Genomic DNA, 20286 nt, shown 5'->3' with positions numbered 1-20286 from the left:
TCTCACTGTGAGTCTTTCAGTGTGAATATGAACTCTTTGACTCGTGATCAATTTAGTCCTGTTGTTTGATAAAGCTTGAAAGCTACAAGATTTGAAATGATCAGAGAGCAGGGTTGCAAAAGAATAGAATAGAAATACTTTATTTATCCCCGGGGGGAAATTCAGGAGTCACAGCAGCAATCAAGCAAAACAAAAGTGAGAAAGTGTTTAGAAAGTGCAAAAAGGTCCACAAGAAAATAGATGACGACATTCCATCCACCATGCTCCAGCCCAGCCAGCCTCCACCTCCACAGGGTCCAGGACTGAGCCTCCCCAGCAGTCTGTTCAGTCTCTGTCTCTTGGATCCTGTCTACTCACAGCAATAACAATAACACAACTTTTGGGAATAATCTGATCCTAGTTAGGAGCACTCTTGTCATACCCTTACAAAAGAAAAATATATTGCAGCATATTGGAAAATATCATGTCATATATTAGGTAATACATTCCTATATAGAAGATTTATTATTTGTATTTTCCAATATATTGCAATGTATGGAAAGCGGCAATCATTTGTATATATTGCAATATATTTCATGAATATATCATATGCTGTATATGTGCCCTCAATGTATTATTCCATGTATATCATAATATATCAATAATATATTACAATACATTTCAAAAAATATATTGGTACATATATTTTTCTTTCGTAAGGGTAGATTTGAACCATTTATTTCCAAATGGAAAGACATCTACAGTTGGTGTTATGCTCTGCTTTTTGGAGTAGCTACTCCCTGGGTTAGCCAAGCACCGTCCTTAGGCTTTTCAGGAAGTGCATTTCAAGATTTACCCATGGGTTACACACGATACATACAGACAGACAGAGTAAATGAGACATAAACAGGAAGATTATGTAGGAGGAGGCGTTACTTGAAGACAGCAGCATAGTTTGGTTGATATTAGAGTAGCAGGGTCAAATGAGGGTTGAGACACCGCCTTATCGCTATACAGGAGCTGTGATTGGTTGAGAGGAGTAAGGAATAGTGACAGCAGCTGGGCGTCGGACTTCCGTGTCCTGTATGAATTCACGCAAACTTCATTCTTCTTTTCCCTCGGATCTCTTCTGAGGATCTCTTCCATGGTATCGTAAAGTACACCCCTTTTGTTGTGAGAGTGCAATTTGTTGTGATGGTGTTCAGGCATTTGGCGGTAATCAACACACAGTAACGCATATTCATAATCATTTATAATCAACGTAGAAAGCTGTTATAGTTTTAATGAAACGATAACAACTTCTCATGCTATATAGTGAACAGTATCACCACGTATCATCTTGTGAGGATTTCAAAATAAGTGTTGTCATGAATGGCTGAACCAACTACATGTGAAAATATCGGTTTCCCGTTATGTCCCTCTGTGGGAGGAGCCGAATATACATACATCTGTTAGCCCACTGTAAACGATCCACACTTGTTTTGTATTTTGTCTGGAGCAGGACTCATCACCGGGCGCGTTTGGTCGACACAACAAAAATGTCTCCGATTAAAGATTTTGAGCTGACTTATGATGCCATAAATGAAGAGAACACTTTTGGTGAAGGAGATACAGTCACAGGTATAGTCCTTTTCACTTTGGAGAAAGACACCAAAGTCAAAAGCGTCGGCGTCAAAGTCAAAGGACGAGCATTCGTGAGCTGGGAAGATGGAGATGACACTCTCAGTTCAAGCAGGGAGTACTTCAACGTCAAACAGAAGTTTGTGGAAAACAATTCAGGCGGTAAGAAAAAAAGAAATTAACAGTCATTCATGCAAGAACGCCCATACAGATGCACCTCATGTGACAGTTTACTACACTGTACTGTAACTCCCCATACTCCATGTATAATGTTCCACAATAAATTAAGAACAGAATAGGATGTACTTTCGATTGCAGTGATTAACAAATTAGTTGTTACAGTTGTTTACATTATTCTTTTTTAATAAGCACATAATCCTTGCAAAAATGCTCCTACATTTGTGTTTATTCTCATTTCTCAGGTACTGTGCTTCCAAAAGGAGACCATTGCTACAAATTCAGTCTCAAAATCCCTGGGGGGTATGTAATAGTTATGACTAAATCCATCTTTACTGTGCCTTTGTTTGCTTTCAAAATAAAGCATTTCTGAACAGGTACTGTCTTACAGGAACATGCCATCATCCTTTAAAGGTACATGTGGGTATATCACATACACACTTGAAGCAACGATTTCCAGGAGCTGGAAGATGCCTACAGTAGAAAAAAAGGAGCTCAAATTTGCATCTAAAAGCCTTTTGATGCCTAGTCAGGTAATACTGTTTCCGTTTTATAATCAACACAGGTTTTTGGAAAGCTGGAGTTCTTTAGCAGTTTGATAAGCTGAAAGTAAAGGATTGGCAAATAGGATATGGAGAGGTGTAAAAAAAGAAAAAGAGTAAAACCGGTTTTGTCTGTGTAGTTCTTGACATGCAGCCTGCCGTAGACGAAACTTTGGAATCAGAGTGTATTATGGCTTGATACAACAAAAGAGACACAGACTTTAGGAACAACAATAATATGAGTTTGTACAACTGATGATAAAATAAGAAGCCTGATGGAAGAAACCACACACTGACTGTAGGAACAAACAGGAAGTGGTGTTCATTTGGCTGAAAGACAGAAAGCTGACACTGAACTGAACAGACTGCTGTAAAAACACTGATGTTATTGACTTAATTGCCCAGATCCATGTTCATTGTGACAAGGTTACAGTAAATTTGATATCAGTGTTGATTTCAGAGGGCGTTTACCCAAACTAGGATGAATTTATCCAAACCTTAATGATAAAGGCTGGCATGCATATGACGTGATGTTTTATTTGTGTGATCTGTTTTAGAGTCCTGTCTCTGGTTCTGTGGATAAAGGAGGTGTCCAAATGACAGCTATAGCTGACAAACAGATTTGCTCTCCAGGTAATGCCTTAAGCCTAAAACATGTTTAAACATTCCCTTTTCTGTTCATCTTTATGTTCACTTGTGGCCACAAACTTTGCCAGAAATCTGGGTGTCATGATTGATAACCAGGTGACCCTAAAGTTCATGTGGCCTTGATTGCTCATACTTGTTGATGTGCCCTCTATAACATCAGACCCTACCTGAGACAAAAGGTCACAAAGCTTCGGGAACAGGTCCTTCTGATTTCACATAAAGACTGCTGCAGATCTTGTCTAGCAGGCCTCCCTGCGTGTACATTTAAACCCCTGCAGATGATCCAGGATGCAACGGCACATCAGGTCTTTAACCAGCTCAAAACAGCACACGTAAACCCTCTGTTAATTTCTCTCCCCTGGAAGCTTGAACCAAATTCAAAGCTCCTTTCTGGCCTAGAAAACAGTGACAAGATCAGCTTCTGGATTCCTGTAGTTTTTCATCCTAGTCTACACTCTTTCTTGCCCCTACGCTTTGCCTGTGAAAGAAGCCTGGTGCTCCAAGCCCAGCACGGCTCTAATTCTCAAGCCAGACTCTTCTCCTCTGTTGTTCCCAAATAGTAGAATGAATAACATAACTCTATACAACCAGCAGAGTCCCTTTCTACTTCAAAAAGAGGTCTGAAGACTTATCTGTTTATGGAACACTTGGGCACTTAATCAGACCCTTCTTCTCTTTGTCCTCAGGGGTAGAATGAGTCCGAAGGCCTCAGACCCAGCTCTTAGTAAATATTTAGTTCTGATAATTGAATGTTGTTGAAGGCTGAATGATATTGTTGATGTTAATTTTTACATGTGGTTAGCTGGGGGTACATTTGTTTTACATGGGAAAAACAAGGCGAAAAAAGGAGCATTTCTTCTGGCACTTGATGGCAGCACCTGCAGCCAAAGAACTTGCAGCAATTTGTTGTGCTTAATAAGGTTCCCATTTCTGTCTAAATTCTTGCTTGTGTAATATCTCCTATCAACAAGGGTATCTGCTGAATGAAACTAAGAATCACTTAAGAAGCAATTTAAAGGTGCAGTGAGTAGTGTTGAGCAGTATTTAGTAGAGTAGACTTGAAAATGGAACTGCATGAAATGCATCAGCTTGAAAGAGGTTGTTGTTTGGCACAAAATGACAAATGTAGGATCATATTCATCATGCATCAAAAAGCTTCTTGTCCTAGAATGGTGTGAGCAATGGAGCTATTCAATCTGGAATCTGACAGCTATCACTTAACATTCACATTTTTAGAAACTGTACCTTTTATGAGTCACATGTTTAATATAAGATGTTGGATCTATTTGTAAATGAGTGAAATTTCTAATTTGGGGTCTCTTGGACTTTTCCTTTTTCCTGATAGGTGACACTTTGTCTGTCACTGCCAAAATCTGCAACTCCTCCTCCAAGAAAATGAAGCCCAAATTCAACTTGATGCAGATAGTGACCTACAGCGCTGGATCCTCCAATAATCGCTGCTTCAAATCTCTCTGCAAAGTGGTTGGAGAAACTATTGCACCAAACTCACAGGAAACCGCCTCCTGTCAGCTGATGGTCTCTCCTGACGCCATTTACACCATGAATAATTGTGAAATAGTTTCAGTTGACTATTTTATCAAGGTAGTGTATGTTTTAATCATTTTTATGTTTGGTCAAAACAAGCTGTGCATTTGTTGGCAGATGTTTGCTGTGATGTAATTTTGGTGAACCGGAGATTAATTCAGTATACACAGTTAAACATACTACACATTAATATTGCTATGAAAATGGACTGACTGCAGATGAAATAAACTTTTTTGTTTCTGAATAAACATTTAGAGAAAATGTATTAAAAAGAATAATGTCCATCTGTGAGACAGCACTATTGACTCAATGAACAGCTCAATTCATATTTTATTTCCCTGTTCCTGTGTTTCTGTAGGTGTATCTGGACATCAAGTTTGCCATTGACCCAGAGGTGGTTCTTCCTGTGTTCGTTGGTCCTGCCAAATTTGCTTCCAAAGGATTCGATGAGACAACGGGGCCATATGCAGCTGGGCCGATTGGGGCTCCAAGTAACAGTGATTTTCCGCCCCCATCCTTTCTTATGGGGTCCTATTCTGATCCTGGAGGTCCAAGTGCTCCCCCCCAGCCTGGTCAGGCCTTTGGGGCTTACCCAGCTGGGGCTTTTGGTGCACCAGGTTACAGCCAGTTTCCCCCTCCTTCTTTCCCTGCTGGTCCTTATCCTGCACCCACTGCTCCAGGCACCTATGGATACCCAGCACCAGATCCCTCTCAACCTAATAATCAGTGGCCACCACAGGCACCTCCTTATGGTTATCCAACGGCCCCTTTCCCACCTTTGTCAGTGCAGCCACAAGCCCCTGCTGAGGAAAACCCTCCAGCATATCAGTCTCTTTTCCCCCCTCCTACATAACAGTATTGATTCGGCAGGATTTTGACTTTTAACCTTGTTTACAAGTCCTCATGAATTACTTTCTGCCTCTAACCCTGGTGTGGCTGCACATCCCTCTCCAGCAAGGGCTGTTGGGGTTCCAAGCAACAGGGACTTCCCTCCCCATGGGTCCCTACCCTGCATTTCCCAACTCAGGTGGTCATAGATACCCAGGAGCCGGAAGGTATTCACCATCACATGTGTCCCTAAATTACCCACCAACAAGCGTCTACCCTGATCAACCAGCCTCTGTGGGTGGGAGCTACACTAACTTTCTACCACGGCAAGATTCTCCATATGGATTTCAATCTTTGTCTTCAACAACTCTTCATCCTCCACCTGTTGCTCCAGGATTTTCTTCAACACCAAGTGCCCCGCAGCTCCAACCCCTACCCCAAAGTGCCTCATTCCCTGCTCCACCTTTCAGCATGTCCCCTACAGCTCCTGCATACAACCTGCTGCCTTCTGCACCTGGCATGAACACAGACTTTCTGTCTCAGTCTGATGAGGCTCCTCCAGCATATTCACTCCTTTTCCCTTCTTCTGAATCTGAGCACTCAGGTGCAAAGTAAGAGGATTTATGCTAAATCAGCTTTGATTATCAAGTTTAACACTTATAATTATTCAGGGCTAACTTAAAAATGGGAATAGTCTTTGGGACACAAACCAAAACAGTGTTGGCATCTTCAGTCACCCTGTAGTTTGAATAATTATAATAATGATTTGACGATACGATGAAGCTTCATTATGAAAAATAATGTGACACAAAATAACCGCTGATGTGTCCATTCTAAAACTTGCTTACTCATTCATCTGCATTTACATTAATCAGTAACCTCAACTACTAACCCATCAAATATCACAACCCCAATTCCATGAGAACAAGGGTGCTGAGTAAAATGTTTATTTAGAAAAATCTGTTTCAAATCATCACTTTTTGAGAGAAGACCTTCCATATATCAAATACACAGAGCCAAACTACATTCTGCACATGTTACAACAGCGTGGCTCCACTGAAATAAGACACTGGGTGCTAAACTGATATACCTACAGTCCTAACCCATCACAAAAATAACAGAAAATATTTAGTGCATCATGACATGAAAACTAGGACAAAGAAAGCCTCAAACTTTTGAGCAGCTGCATACTTGTGCCGTGCAAAATTGCAACATTTCCCTCTGAAAACTCAAGGTCTGTTATTTTGCCATCAAGTCTAAAAACAGCACATAATGTTTTTTTAAAAACTTCTCATTGTCCTGTGTTAAGGATATTGTTTTTTCTGCACTATTTTTGGATAAAATTCTTTGTCAAAATGATTTTTAAATGATCTAAAACTGTTAATTAACATTCTAGATTCCCAACATTACTTATATTCATTTCTGTTACTCAGCTGGAAACAGTCACTGTCAAGTGTTTTCATTTCTAAAGATGAAATAATATCTTTGACACTAAAGCAGTGTTTTTAAAGTTGATGCCTGGGTTTTATTTGAATAGCACAGTGTGTGGTACGTAGAGTTGGCATGTTGACATTTACATATGAACATACGCCTTTTAAATGATATGGACAGTTATTTTCTGGTCCATTCAGGTTTTCTGTTGTTTGAATGTATTAAGTGTTATATCTGTTCAAAACCTCTGTAACCAGTGTTCTGGTTTTGTAACATATGTGCCTTTTCCAAATCAATTGTCTAAGTCTGTTACCTTAAACAGTGTTATACAAACTGTACCTCACTCTCTGTTGGGCTTGCTTGAAGAGCCTGAGCAACACGTAACTCGCTGTTTCAAGAGAAAAAAAAGTCTTTTCGTCAATCACACCTAAATTATTTTATATTTTCTGAATCTTTGCAAGTTAAATGATTTTATCTGACAACAGCTTGAAGTACTTTTACCAAAAGAAACTTTTTTTTTTTTTACCAGACGAGGATCAAAATAAAGACCAGTCAGTCTCACTGTGAGTCTTTCAGTGTGAATATGAACTCTTTGACTCGTGATCAATTTAGTCCTGTTTGATAAACCTTGAAAGCTACAAGATTTGAAATGATCAGAGTGCAGGGTTGCAATAACACAACTTTTGGGAATAATCTTGTCCTACTTAGGAGCACTCTTGTCATAGATTTGAACCATTTATTCCCAAATGGAAATACATCTATAGTTTGTGTTATAGCTCTGCTTTTTGGAGTAGCTACTCCCTGGGTTAGCCAAGCACCGTCCTTAAGCTTTTCAGGAAGTACATTTCAAGATTTACCTATGGGTTACACATGATACAGACAGACAGAAAGACTTAATAGGATACAAACATGGAGATTATGTAGGAGGAGGCGTTACTTGAAGACAGCAGCATAGTTAGGTTGATATTAGAGTAGCAGGGTCAAATGAGGGTTGAGACACCGCCTTATCGCTATACAAGAGCTGTGATTGGTTGAGTGGAGTAAGGAATAGTGATAGCAGCGCGGCGTCGGACTTCCGTGTCCTGTATGAATTCACGCAAACTTCATTTTTCTGATCCCTCGGATCTCTAAGGATCTCTTCCATGGTATCGTAATGTGGCGGGGCGAGTGGGTAGTGAGGTTTTTTATCTGTTTTTAGTTAAACACACATCCACCAAAACGTGATGCAGTACCTTTTTAATTTTTTTAATCACTTAAAGCCAGGCAACGCCACTCCGGGAATTTCACCCGGAGAAATTAGATGTACCCTCTGAAGGACTCACAGGTTCGTTTCACAGATGGAGCAGGAGACGTGGTTCCAATACAAAAATATATTTTATTTTTAACCCAGAATAATAAAATCAGCTTTTCTTTAAAACACCATTCATTCAGGAAGGCAAGGGATGGGAGCCTAACAGGGCTGGGGCTTACCAGTGGAAGATGTCCGGGACCACAAGGGGGAGGGAGACCCCCCAAGGAAGAGCACCCGGGATTGTGATGCACACGCACACACAATGGTGAAGAAAAGAACCAAAAAAATAAAAATCAAAACCCGCAGGTTTCACAGCACACAGGGAAGGGAAACCACCACCAGGGAACCAGGACCACCACCGTGAGCTTCAGCCCTGAAAGGAGAGGGAAGAATTAGGGTGATTGACACAACAAAAAGCAAAGCATAAATAATCCCAAGCTACTTAAGAAAAACAGGAGTAATAAAGGAATAGAAACAAATTATCAATATTTAGACTTGCAAAGAAAACAGTTATTCAACAAAACAATTTACCAAAATTGAATTGTGCACAATTCTAAAGTATAACCCAACTTAAGAATTTTAACACTCACTGTTTTCAATCAGGTAATATTGAACACATACCAAACAAAATAAAATAAACGAAATCCACCCCTAACAGTGTTCAAATCAAAATAAGAGAAAATAATGAAATTAAAGGGTGCCAATCCTGCCTCTAACACACAATTTGAAACCAGTTTTGGGCCCACAGAATCCTAACACGGGCACCAGGAACCACCACACTGGCCTATCCCTGTGTTAGACGGCGACAAGGTAGCTTAACCAGGCGCAGTAATGGAAAAAAGGAAAACTAAACAAAACAACAGAATAAACAAAATGAAACAAAGCAACCTCACGAATAAAAATAAACTTGAAATAAATCAGAGTACGGCAAAACACAACAAAAAATCAATTAAAGTAACAAGTTAAGTCTTAACAAAACAAAACCCAACAAAACAGATCCCAGTATAGCAAAGCCTGCAAAGCAGGGCTCCGTAAAGCAGTTCCAAATAAAGTAGATCCCCACGAAGCAATTGCTAGCAAAGCAGTTCTAAATAGAGCATTTGTTAGTGAAGCATTTCCCAGCAAAGCAGCAGTGTTTCTATATGCGACCCAGAAGTCCTGATCAGCGCACCAGATCACGTGTGGAGAAAAGGAGAACGAGCTCCCTGCTTAGCATTAGTTAGCAGCGCCAGTAGCAGCCCTGAAGATCAGACCGAGGATGTCCCCTGCGCTGCTGCACCAGACAGCGCAGTGCTGTAAATGAGCCCAGGAAACAGTAAACCTCACCAAAAAGAAATCAGACTTCTAAGCTAAAACAGAAACTATTAATTTACCTGCAGCGCTGCTGCCGTGTCCCACAACCAGAGCGTCTCTACCCAGGCATCTGATCACAGTCAGGGAGAGCAGAGAGGAGGTGAGCTTTCAAGCTCGGGAGCGACGGTGGCCAAATAACACCAGACAACAGCACCCAATGTTGAAGCGGGGACGGCGCGGGTCTACAGACGAAAAGATAAACCATGAGGAGAAGCCATGGGTTAGCACACAGAGGCAGCCACTGCTACGTTACCTGCACCGGTGCTGCAGAGGAAGTGAGGCGACTGGGGAGTGGGCGGAACCCCAGAGCCAAAGAGCAAGAGGGCGACAAGAGGAGCAGGGCCTATCTATATAAAGTTGCCTCCTGCTCTGATTGGTTAATGAGCTGGTGGCTAAAAGCCCAACCGCAAAGAGCCAAGATGAGAGAGAGGGGGGAAAGAGGAGACCAAAGGAGCAGAGATGGGACAACTCATCCTGCTACAGTAATGTACACCCCTTTTGTTGTGAGAGTGCAATTTGTTGTGATGGTGTTCAGGCATTTGGCGGTAAGCAACACACAGTAACGCATATTCATAATCATTTATAATCAACGTAGAAAGCTGTTATAGTTTCAATGAAACGATAACAACTTCTCATGCTAAAGAGTGAACTGTATCACAGCATAGCATCTTGTGAGGATTTCAAAATAAGTGTTGTCATGAATGGCTGAACCAACTACATGTGAAAATATCGGTTTCCCGTTATGTTCCTCAGTGGGAGGAGCCGAATATACCTTAATAAATCTTTCAGCCTACTGTGATCAAACCACACTTGTATCTCGTCTGGAGCAGTACTCACCACCGGGCGCGTTTGGTCGACACAACAAAAAAATGTCTCCGATTAAAGATTTGGAGCTGATTTATGATGCCATAAATGAAGAAAACGCTTTTAGTGAAGGAGATACAGTCACAGGTAAACTCCTTTTCACTTTGGAGAAAGACACTAAAGTCAAAAGCGTCGGCGTCAAAGTCAAAGGACGCGCATTCGTGAGCTGGACAGAAGGAGAAGACACTTACAATTCAAGCAGGGAGTACTTCAACGTCAAACAGAAGTTTGTGGAAAAAAATTCAGGCGGTAAGAAAAACTTGGCTGTTATTTATGCAAAAACGCCCATACAGGTGCACCTCATGTGACAGTTAACTACACTGTACTGTAACTCCCCATACTCCATTTATAATGTGTCACAATAAATTAAGAACAGTATAGAATGACTTTAGATTGCAGTGATAAACAGATTAGTTTTATTGTTTTTTTTTTTATATATTCTCATTTCTCAGGTACTGTGCTTCCAAAAGGAGATCATTGCTACAAATTCAGTCTCAAAATCCCTGAGGGGTATGAAGTAGTTATGACTAAATCCATCTTTTGCTGTGCCATTGTTTGCTTTTAAAATTAAGCATTTCTGAACAGGTGCTGTCTTACAGGAACATGCCATCATCCTTTAAAGGTACATATGGGTATATCACATACACACTTGAAGCAAGGATTTCCAGGAGCTGGAGGAGGCCTACAGTAGAAATAAAAGAGCTGAAATTTGCATCTAAAACCCTTTTGATGCCTAGTCAGGTAATACGGTTTTCTTTTTATAATCAACACAGGTTTTTGGAAAGCTGGAGTTCTTTAGCCAGTTTGTTTAGATGAAAGTCAAGGATTGGCAAATGGGATATAAAGAGCTTGTTAAGAGGAATAAAAAAGGAAAATCTGTTATGTCTGATTAGTTCTTGACCCGGAGCCTGCCAAAGAGAAAGCCTTGGAATCAGAGTGTATTATGGTTAGATACAACAAAAGAGACACACACTGTAGGAACAACAATAATATAAGTTTGTACAACTGATGATAAAATGAGAAGCCTGATGGAAGAAACCACACACTGACTATAGGAACAAACAGGAAGTGGTGTGCATTTGGCTGAAAGACAGAAAGCTGACACTGAACTGAACAGACTGCTGTAAAAACACTGATGTTATTGACTCAATTGCCCAGATCCATGTGCATTGTGACAAGGTTACAGTAAATTTGATATCAGTGTTGATTTCAGAGGGCGTTAACGGATAACCCAAACTAAGATAAATTGATCCAAAGGTTAACAATAACGGTTGGCATGCATATGACGTGATGTTTTATTTGTGTGATCTGTTTTAGAGTCCTGTCTCTGGTTCTGTGGATAAAGGAGGTGTCCAAATGACAGCTATAGCTGACAAACAGATTTGCTCTCCAGGTAATGCTTAAAGCCTAATACAAGTTTAAACATTCACTTTTCTGTTCATCTTTATGTTTACTTGTGGCCACAAACGGAAATCTGGGTGTCATGATTGATAACCAGGTGACCCTAAAGTTCATGTGGCCTTGATTGCTCATACTTGTTGATGTGCCCTCTATAACATCACACCCTACCTGAGACAACAGGTCACAAAGCTTCTGCCACAGGCCCTTCTGATTTCACGTATAGACTACTGCAGATCTTGTCTAGCAGGCCTCCCTGCGTGTACATTTAAACCCCTGCAGGTGATCTAGGATGCAACGGCACATCAGGTCTTTAACCAGCTCAACACAGCACATGTAAACCCTCTGTTAAATTCTCTCTACTGGCTTCCAGTGGAAGCTTGAACCAAATTCAAAGCTCCTTTCTGGCCTAGAAAACAGTGACAAGATCAGCTTCTGGATTCCTGTAGTTTTTCATCCTAGTCTACACTCTTTCTTGCCCCCTACGCTTTGCCTGTGAAAGCAGCCTGGTGCTCCAAGCCCAACTCGGCTCTAATTCTCAAGCCAGACTCTTCTCCTCTGTTGTTCCCAAATAGTGGAATGAATAACATAACTCTATACAACCAGCAGAGTCCCTTTCTACTTCAAAAAGAGGTCTGAAGAGTCATCTGTTTATGGAACACTTGGGCACTTAATCAGACCCTTCTTCTCTTTATCCTCAGGGGTAGAATGAGTCCGAAGGCCTCAGACCCAGCTCTTAGTAAATATTTTGTTCTGATAATTGAATGTTGTTGAAGGCTGAATGATATTGTTGATGTTCATTTTTACATGTGGTTAGCTGGGGGTACATTTGTTTTACATGGAAAAAACAAGGTAAAAAAAGGAGCATTTCTTCTGGCACTTGATGGCAGCACCTGCAGCCAAAGAACTTGCAGCAATTTGTTGTGCTTAATAAGGTTCCCATTTCTGTCTAAATTCTTGCTTGTGTAATATCTCCTATCTGCTGAATGAAACTAAGAATCACTTAAGAAGCAATTTAAAGGTGCAATGAGAAGTGTTGAGCAGTATTTAGTAGAGTAGACTTGAAAATGGAACTGCATGAAATGCATCAGCTTGAAAGAGGTTGTTGTTTGGCACAAAATGACAAATGTAGGATCATACTCATCATGCATCAAAAAGCTTCTTGTCCTAGAATGGTGTGAGCAATGGAGCTATTCAATCTGGAATCTGACAGCTATCACTTAACATTCACATTTTTAGAAACTGTACCTTTTATGAGTCACATATTTAATATAAGATGTTGGATCTATTTGTTAATGAGTGAAATTTCTAATTTGGGGTCTCTTGGACTTTTCCTTTTTCCTGATAGGTGACACTTTGTCTGTCACTGCCAAAATCTGCAACTCCTCCTCCAAGAAAATGAAGCCCAAATTCAACTTGATGCAGACAGTGACCTACAGCGCTGGATCCTCCAATAATCACTGCTGCAAATCTCTCTGCAAAGTGGTTGGAGAAACTATCGCACCAAACTCACAGGAAACTGCCTCCTGTCAGCTGATGGTCTCTCCTGACGCCATTTACACCCTGAATAATTGTGAAATAGTTTCAGTTGACTATTTTATCAAGGTAGTGTATGTTTTAATTATTTTTATGTTTGGTCAAAACAAGCTGTGCATTTGTTGGCAGATGTTTGCTGTGATGTTATTTAGGCGAACCGGAGATTAATTCAGTGTACACAGTTAAACATACTACACATTAATTTTACTATGAGAATGGACTGACTGCAGATGCAATAAACTTTTTTGTTTCTGAATAAATATTTACAGAGAACAGACTGAAAGGAATAATGTCCATCTGTGAGACAGCACTATTGTTTAAATGAACAGCTCAATTCATCGTAGCCTGATTTAGATTATGTCTAATCTAAACCCTTTTTTTATCCCTTGTTCCTGTGTTTCTGCAGGTGTATCTGGACATCAAGTTTGCCATTGACCCAGAGGTGGTTCTTCCTCTGATCATTGGTCCTGCCAAATTTGCTTCCAAAGGATTCGATGAGACAGCGGGGCCATATGCAGCTGGGCCAATTGGTGCTCCAAGTAACAGTGATTTTCCTCCCCCATCCTTTCCTATGGGGTCCTATTCTGTTCCTGGAGGTCCAAGTGCTCCCCCCCAGCCTGGTCAGGCCTTTGGGGCTTACCCAGCTGGGGCTTTTGGTGCACCAGGTTACAGCCAGTTTCCTCCTCCTTCTTTCCCTGCTGGTCCTTATCCTGCACCCACTGCTCCAGGCACCTATGGATACCCAACTCCAGATCCCTCTCAACCTAAGAATCAGTGGCTACAATAGGCACCTCCTTATGGTTATCCAACGGCCCCTTTCCGACCTTTGTCAGTGCAGCCACAAGCCCCTGCTGAGGAAAACCCTCTAGTATATCAGTATCTATTACCCCGCCTACATAACAGCACTGATATGGCAGGATTTTACCTTTTTACCTTGTTTACAAGTCCTCCTGATTTACTTTCTGCCTCTAACCCTGGTGTGGCTGCACATCCCCCTCCAGCGAGGGCTGTTAGGAGCCTAAGCAATTGCATCCTCCCTCTCCATGGGTCCCTTCCCTGCATTTCCCAACTCAGGTGGTCATAGATACCCAGGAGCCAGGAGGTATTAACCATCACGTGTCCCTATTACCCACCAACAAGCGTCTACCCTTATCAACCAGCCTCTGTGGGTGGGAGCTACACTAACTTTCTGCCACGGCAAGATTCTCCATATGGATTTCAGTCTTTGTCTTCAACAACTCTTCATCCTCCACCTGTCTCTCCAGCATTTTCTCCAACACCAAGTGCCCCACAGCTCCAACCCCTACCCCAAAGTGCCTCATTCCCTGCTCCACCTTTCAGCATGTCCCCAACAGCTCCTGCATACAACCTGCTGCCTTCTGCACCTGGCATGAACACAGACTTTCTGTCTCAGTCTGATGAGGCTCCTCCAGCATATTCACTCCTTTTCCCATCTTCTGAATCTGAGCACTCAGGTGCAAAGAGTAGGAATAGGGTGAGAAAGAGGGTGGCTGAGTGTAAAGTGGTAAAGGGTAAAGTGTTTATATAAATGCAGTCTGTTGTAAATAATTACATGGGCAACATATAGTGCCATGCAGCCGATGCCTTTTTGAAAGAAGACCTTCTAAATATCAAATACACAGATCCAAATGACATTCTGCATATATTACAATTGCATGGCTCCACTGGAACAAGAGGCTTGGTGCTTAACTGACTTACCTACAGTCCTAACCCATCAGTAACTGAAAATATTCAGTGGATCATGAAATAAAATTTAGGACAAAGAAAACCCTGAAACTGTTGTGCAGCTGCATTCTTGTGCCATGCAAAATTGCAACATTTCCCTCTGAAAGCTCAAGGTCTGGTTTTCTACCATCAAGTCCAAAAACAGCATATATCTTTCTTTATAAAGTACTTATTGTCCTATTTCAAGCAAAATGTGTTTTTTTGCACTGTTTTTTTTTTTAAATAAAATCATGTGTCTGAATGATTTGTAAGTTATCAAAAGCTGTGTTTATACTTGGGGAATGGAGGATGACATAAAGGAAACAGACCACAGGCTGAATATGAACTAGGGCCACTCATTTGAAATAACAGTGTTACACAGACTGTACCTCCCCCTTTGTTGAGCTTGCTTAAAGAGTGTGAGCAACATGTAGCTGGAAATGAAAATCATGTCTTTTTGTCATCACACTTATTTTTATTTTTATTTATTATTTGAAAATAGCTTCTACTACTTTGATCTAAAGATACTTTTTAAACCTGTGTTTTCACACTCACAAACAGCCAGTGTTGTTGTATCAATCGTGGATCAAAATGAAGACCAGTCAATCTCACTGTGAATCTTGTATTGTGAGTATGAACTCTTCCATTATTTATTTATTTATTTATTTATTTATTCATTTATTTATCTATCTCAAACTTAAAAAAAAGAAAACAAAAGGAAATAAAGAAATAACAAACAACAACAACAACAACAACCAAATTCAACAAGTAATATGTAAACCAAACTGTACTGCTACAGTGCATGAACAAAATAAGCATGTGAGTGCAAACGCATGCACAACAACTAGTTTGAGAAGGAACAGAAAGAAGCAAAAAAAAAAGCTTATCTAGTCCTGCCCCTTCAATACAAATCAGATGCAATACTAAATTATAACTTAGAACCTGCTGTCATTATTCATGGAAACAATGTAAATTCATGGGTAATAGTAACCCCCTTTTACATAACAATCACCACGACTACAAACAAAACATCCACAATATAAGTTAGCACTTCCGAGAACTCATTATATACATTATATGTCCAAATAATAGAAATCCACATATTGTTCATACAGTTTTTATGTAATCAAACCATTTTAAATGTCAACAGTATTTATAAACATCATTCTTCTTCAGTTTAGTCCCATTGTTAGATAAGCAACAATATTTGGAATGATCAGAGTGCAGAGTTAAGATACCATACCTTTTGGGAATAATCTCACTCTTCTTATCCCTTAGCTAAAACATCAAAGATGTCCTCCATGTTATCACAATACACACCCTTTTTTGTGACAGAGCAAATTGTTATGACTGTGTATAGCCATTTGGCAGTAAACAACAGGCAGTAAAGCTCATAACCAGTCAAATCGTCTTCGAAGTCCATAAGAATACCAGAAGCTGCCGTGGCTGCAGGGAAACTATGACAGCTTCTTATTCTATATGGTGAAATTGTTGTAAGGCTGAGCTGCTTACATTGGGAAGTATTGCCGGTTTCCTGTTGCCTACCTCTGTGGGAGGGGCCGAATGCAAAACAAACATGAGTGAGTCTGTTCCTTGAATCCTTGAACAACCCACACCTGTATTGTGTGTAGCCTCAGCCTGCTGCCAAGCTTATCACCGAGCGTGTTTGGACGACACAACAACAACAGAAATGTCTCCGATCAAAGATTTAAAGCTGATTTATAACGCTCTAAATGAAGAGAACATTTTTCACGAAGGAGATACAGTCACAGGTAAACTCGTTTTCACTTTGGAGAAAGACACCAAAGTGAAGAGCGTCGGTGTCAAAGTCAAAGGGCGCGCGCACGTGCACTGGTCGGAAGGATCCGGAGACAGAAGGAGATCGTACACTGCAAACAGGGAGTACTTCAACGTCAAACAGAAGTTTGTGGAAAAAACTTCGGACGGTAAGACTAAGACAGGCTGTAATTGATGCGAGAACGCCTATACAGGTGCACCTCATGTGACAGTTTATTACATCATACATTAATTTTCCATAACACATTAACAATGCACCAGGTTACATTTTTAATGCGTGAAAGTTGCCAGGCAAAATCCAGCCGTGTCATGAAAATGGGGTCAATTTACTAGTTTAAATCTGCATGGGTGTGGCCTATGTACAAGTGACAAGCTGATATATGTAGAGATATACTATTTAGTCAAGTTGTACTATTGTTACAATTGTGCACATTATACTTTTTAAAATAAGGTCATCGATGCAAAAAATGCTCTTACATTTGTGTTCATTTATCCTCATTTCTCAGGTACTGAGCTTTCAGAAGGAGACCACTGCTACAAATTCAGTCTCAAAATCCCAGAGGGGTATGTAGTTGTTATGACTAAATCCATCTTTGCTGTGCCATTGTTTGCTTTCAAAATAAAACATTTCTGAACAGGCACTGTCTTACAGGAACACGCCATCATCCTTTAAGGGTTTTCATGGACATATCGCATACACACTTGAAGCAAGGATTTCCAGGAGCTGGAAGATGCCTACAGTAGAAAAAACTGAGCTCAAATTTGCATCTAGGACCCTTTTCATGCCCTGTCAGGTAATACTGTTTCCTTTTTTTTCATAATCGAGCCAAGTTTTTGGAAAGCTGCAGTAGTTTAACCAGTTTGTTGCTGCTTCAAAGAATCAACTAAAGCCAAAGATTGGCAAATGGGATATGGAGAGGTATAGAAAAGGAAAAAGAGTAAAACCGGTTTTGTCTGAGTAGTTCTTGACCTGCAGCCTGCCGTAGACAAAGCTTTGGAATTAGAGTGTATTATGGCTAGATACAACAAAAGAGACACAGACTTTAGGAACAACACTAATATGAGTTTGTACAACTGATGATAAAATAAGAAGCCTGATGGAAGAAACCACACACTGACTGTAGGAACAAACAGGAAGTGGTGTTCATTTGGCTGAAATTCAGAAAGCTGACACTGAACTGAACAAACTGCCGTTAATACTCTGGTATCATTGACTTCACTGCCCAACCAGTATTGTGACAAGATTGGATTAACTATATTTGTGTTGATATCAGAGGGCGTTAACCTGAAGTAGGCTGAATTGATCCAAAGATTATTAGCAAGGGTTTGCATGCACATGTGGCATTGAGTTCATATAACATGATGTTTTATTTGTGTGATCTGTCTTAGAGTCCTGTCTCTGGTTCTGTGGATAAAGGAGGAGTCCAAATGACGGCTACTGCTGACAAACAGATTTGCTCTCCAGGTAATGCCTAAAGCCTACTGTCAAAACAAGTTTCGGTATTTAGTTTTCTGTTAACCTATTTGCTTAATAAACAATTTAAAGGTGCAGTGAGTAGTGTTATGCAGTATTTAGCAGAATAGACTTCAAAATGGAACTGCATGAAATGCACCAGCTTGAAAGAGGTTGTTGTTTGGCACAAAATGACAAAAGTAGGATCATACTCATCATGCGTCAAAAAGCTACTTTTTTAAAGACATGATCAATGGCAGTCAATCTGGAATCTGACAGCTATCACTTAACATTTAAATTTTTATAAACAGTACCTTTTATGAGTCACGTGTTTAATATAAGATGTTGGATCTATTTGTAAATGAGTGAAATTTCTAATTTGGGGTCTCTTGGACTTCTCCTTTTTCCTGATAGGTGACACTTTGTCTGTCACTGCCAAAATCTGCAACTCCTCCTCCAAGAAAATGAAGCCCAAATTCAACTTGATGCAGACAGTAACCTACCGTGCGAGAGCCTCTGCAAAACGCAGCTTTGCATCTCAGTGCAAAGTGGTTGGAGAAACTATGTCAGCAAACTCACAGGAAACTGCCACCTGCGAGCTGAGGGTCCCTCCTGACGCCATTTACACCATAAATAATTGTGAAATAATTTCAGTTGACTATTCTATCAAGGTAGTGTATGTTTTAATGATTTTTATGTTTGGTCTAAAACAAGCTGTGCATTTGTTGGCAGATGTTTGCTGTGATGTTATTTCGGTGAACTGGAAATTAATTCATGGTGCACATATAAACATACTACACATTGTTAATATAATTATTATTATTGTTGTTATTATTATTATTAATTTTATTATTATTATAAATAAAATGGACTGACAGCAAAAGAAATTACCTTTTATTTGTTTCTGAATAAACATTTACAGAAAACAGACTGAAAGGAATAATGTCCATCTGTGAGACAACACTATTGTTTGAATGAACAGCTCAATTCATCGTAGCCTGATTTAGATTATGTCTAAACTAAACCCTTTTTTTATCCCCTGTTCCTGTGTTTCTGCAGGTGTATCTGGACATCAAGTTTGCCATTGACCCAGAGGTGGTTCTTCCTCTGGTCATTGGTCCTGCCAAATTTGCTTCCAAAGGATTTGATGGGACAATGGGACCATATGCAACTGGGCCAATTGGTGCTCCAAGTAACAGTGATTTTCCTCCCCCATCCTTTCCTATGGGGTCCTATTCTGTTCCTGGAGGTCCAAGTGCTCCCCCCCAGCCTGGTCAGGCCTTTGGGGCTTACCCAGCTGGGGCTTTTGGTGCACCAGGTTACAGCCAGTTTCCTCCTCCTTCTTTCCCTGCTGGTCCTTATCCTGCACCCACTGCTCCAGGCGCCTATGGATACCCAGCACCAGATCCCTCTCAACCTAATAATCAGTGGCAACAACAGGCACCTCCTTATGGTTATCCAACGGCCCCTTTCCCACCTTTGTCAGTGCAGCCACAAGCCCCTGCTGAGGAAACCCCTCCAGCATATCAGTCTCTTTTCCCCCCTCCTAAATAAAAATATTAAATGGCAAGTGGACCAGTAGGTGTATAGTGTTGTCCTTTTGCTTTTGACAGATCAAAGCACGTTTACAGTCCTAATTTCTTTTACCCCTCCACACCACATTCACAAACTGTTTTTCAAAGTTGCGCGAAGGTGATGGTCTATGTACTGTAGGTAAGTTCTGCTGTAGTGCCATAAAATAAGCTGTCTATCTCCTCATTCTATTGTTTTGCATTTGATTCTTTTTCTTACTTATAATACAGATGTTAATTCATTGATAACCACTCAAATAATTTTCTTTCTTATGCAAGTTCTATGTAGATCATGATGAATATCAATGTATGCCTGACAGAGAACTCTTCAAAATGGACAGTCATAAAAAAAGAGAACTTTGGTCAATTGTTAGCTTTTAACTGTCAGTTTCTTGGAATAAAAACAAATGTTGAAAAAAATGTTTTGTTTTTTTTTTTTAATTTTTTTTTTTTTTTTTTTTTTTTACAATGGTCCGTGACATAGTTTGTGGTGCATCATTAAAGAGAAAAACATCACGTGACCATACA

General features: G+C 40.3%; 3 protein-coding genes across 5 annotated transcripts; all 3 read left to right on the top strand.

The window, feature by feature from the left end:
- The first annotated feature begins 616 nt into the window (after window positions 1-616).
- Window positions 617-5477, top strand: LOC141789802 (arrestin domain-containing protein 3-like). Of its 2 annotated transcripts, XM_074669268.1 has the most exons (7): window positions 617-1126; window positions 1481-1761; window positions 2022-2079; window positions 2168-2309; window positions 2876-2951; window positions 4312-4568; window positions 4870-5477. In XM_074669268.1, the coding sequence occupies exons 2-7, from the start codon at window positions 1518-1520 to the stop codon at window positions 5362-5364; spliced, it is 1272 nt and encodes a 423-aa protein (XP_074525369.1). In that variant the 5' UTR covers window positions 617-1126; window positions 1481-1517; the 3' UTR covers window positions 5365-5477. The 2 variants fall into 2 exon arrangements, with proteins under 2 accessions (XP_074525369.1, XP_074525368.1); XM_074669267.1 differs by having other exon boundaries at window positions 617-1761.
- A 4042-nt stretch (window positions 5478-9519) lies between these two features.
- LOC141789900 (arrestin domain-containing protein 3-like) lies at window positions 9520-15131 on the top strand. 2 transcript variants are annotated; one of them, XM_074669423.1, is made up of 6 exons: window positions 9969-10527; window positions 10731-10788; window positions 10878-11019; window positions 11596-11671; window positions 13025-13281; window positions 13619-15131. In XM_074669423.1, the coding sequence occupies exons 1-6, from the start codon at window positions 10116-10118 to the stop codon at window positions 13997-13999; spliced, it is 1326 nt and encodes a 441-aa protein (XP_074525524.1). In that variant the 5' UTR covers window positions 9969-10115; the 3' UTR covers window positions 14000-15131. The 2 variants fall into 2 exon arrangements, with proteins under 2 accessions (XP_074525525.1, XP_074525524.1); XM_074669424.1 differs by lacking the exons at window positions 9969-10527; window positions 10731-10788; window positions 10878-11019 and adding an exon at window positions 9520-9959.
- A 1443-nt stretch (window positions 15132-16574) lies between these two features.
- On the top strand, window positions 16575-19855 carry LOC141789803 (arrestin domain-containing protein 3-like). The gene is made up of 6 exons (XM_074669269.1): window positions 16575-16883; window positions 17241-17298; window positions 17387-17528; window positions 18124-18199; window positions 18602-18858; window positions 19247-19855. The coding sequence occupies exons 1-6, from the start codon at window positions 16628-16630 to the stop codon at window positions 19739-19741; spliced, it is 1284 nt and encodes a 427-aa protein (XP_074525370.1). The 5' UTR covers window positions 16575-16627; the 3' UTR covers window positions 19742-19855.
- Window positions 19856-20286: the final 431 nt, after the last annotated feature.

This window comes from Halichoeres trimaculatus, unplaced genomic scaffold (assembly GCF_033239565.1).
Source record: "Halichoeres trimaculatus isolate MK-OKI-2021-1 unplaced genomic scaffold, fHalTri1.1 fHalTri1_scaffold_5, whole genome shotgun sequence".
NCBI classification, from domain to species: Eukaryota; Metazoa; Chordata; class Actinopteri; order Labriformes; family Labridae; genus Halichoeres; species Halichoeres trimaculatus.
Note: the sequence above shows the minus strand (reverse complement) of the source record. Positions and strands in the feature narration are given on the sequence as shown.

What these genes read in the sequence shown, in the direction of transcription:
- LOC141789802 (XM_074669267.1), top strand. Translation starts at nt 1,392, where the DNA reads ATGTCCCTCTGTGGGAGGAGCCGAATATACATACATCTGTTAGCCCAC. An exon ending in TGTGGAAAACAATTCAGGCG is followed by an intron (nt 1,762 to 2,021) that starts GTAAGAAAAAAA and finishes CTCATTTCTCAG; the next exon opens with GTACTGTGCTTCCAAAAGGA. An exon ending in CAGTTGACTATTTTATCAAG is followed by an intron (nt 4,569 to 4,869) that starts GTAGTGTATGTT and finishes GTGTTTCTGTAG; the next exon opens with GTGTATCTGGACATCAAGTT.
- LOC141789900 (XM_074669423.1), top strand. Translation starts at nt 10,116, where the DNA reads ATGGCTGAACCAACTACATGTGAAAATATCGGTTTCCCGTTATGTTCC. An exon ending in TGTGGAAAAAAATTCAGGCG is followed by an intron (nt 10,528 to 10,730) that starts GTAAGAAAAACT and finishes CTCATTTCTCAG; the next exon opens with GTACTGTGCTTCCAAAAGGA. An exon ending in CAGTTGACTATTTTATCAAG is followed by an intron (nt 13,282 to 13,618) that starts GTAGTGTATGTT and finishes GTGTTTCTGCAG; the next exon opens with GTGTATCTGGACATCAAGTT.
- LOC141789803 (XM_074669269.1), top strand. Translation starts at nt 16,628, where the DNA reads ATGTCTCCGATCAAAGATTTAAAGCTGATTTATAACGCTCTAAATGAA. An exon ending in TGTGGAAAAAACTTCGGACG is followed by an intron (nt 16,884 to 17,240) that starts GTAAGACTAAGA and finishes CTCATTTCTCAG; the next exon opens with GTACTGAGCTTTCAGAAGGA. An exon ending in AGTCTCAAAATCCCAGAGGG is followed by an intron (nt 17,299 to 17,386) that starts GTATGTAGTTGT and finishes ACTGTCTTACAG; the next exon opens with GAACACGCCATCATCCTTTA.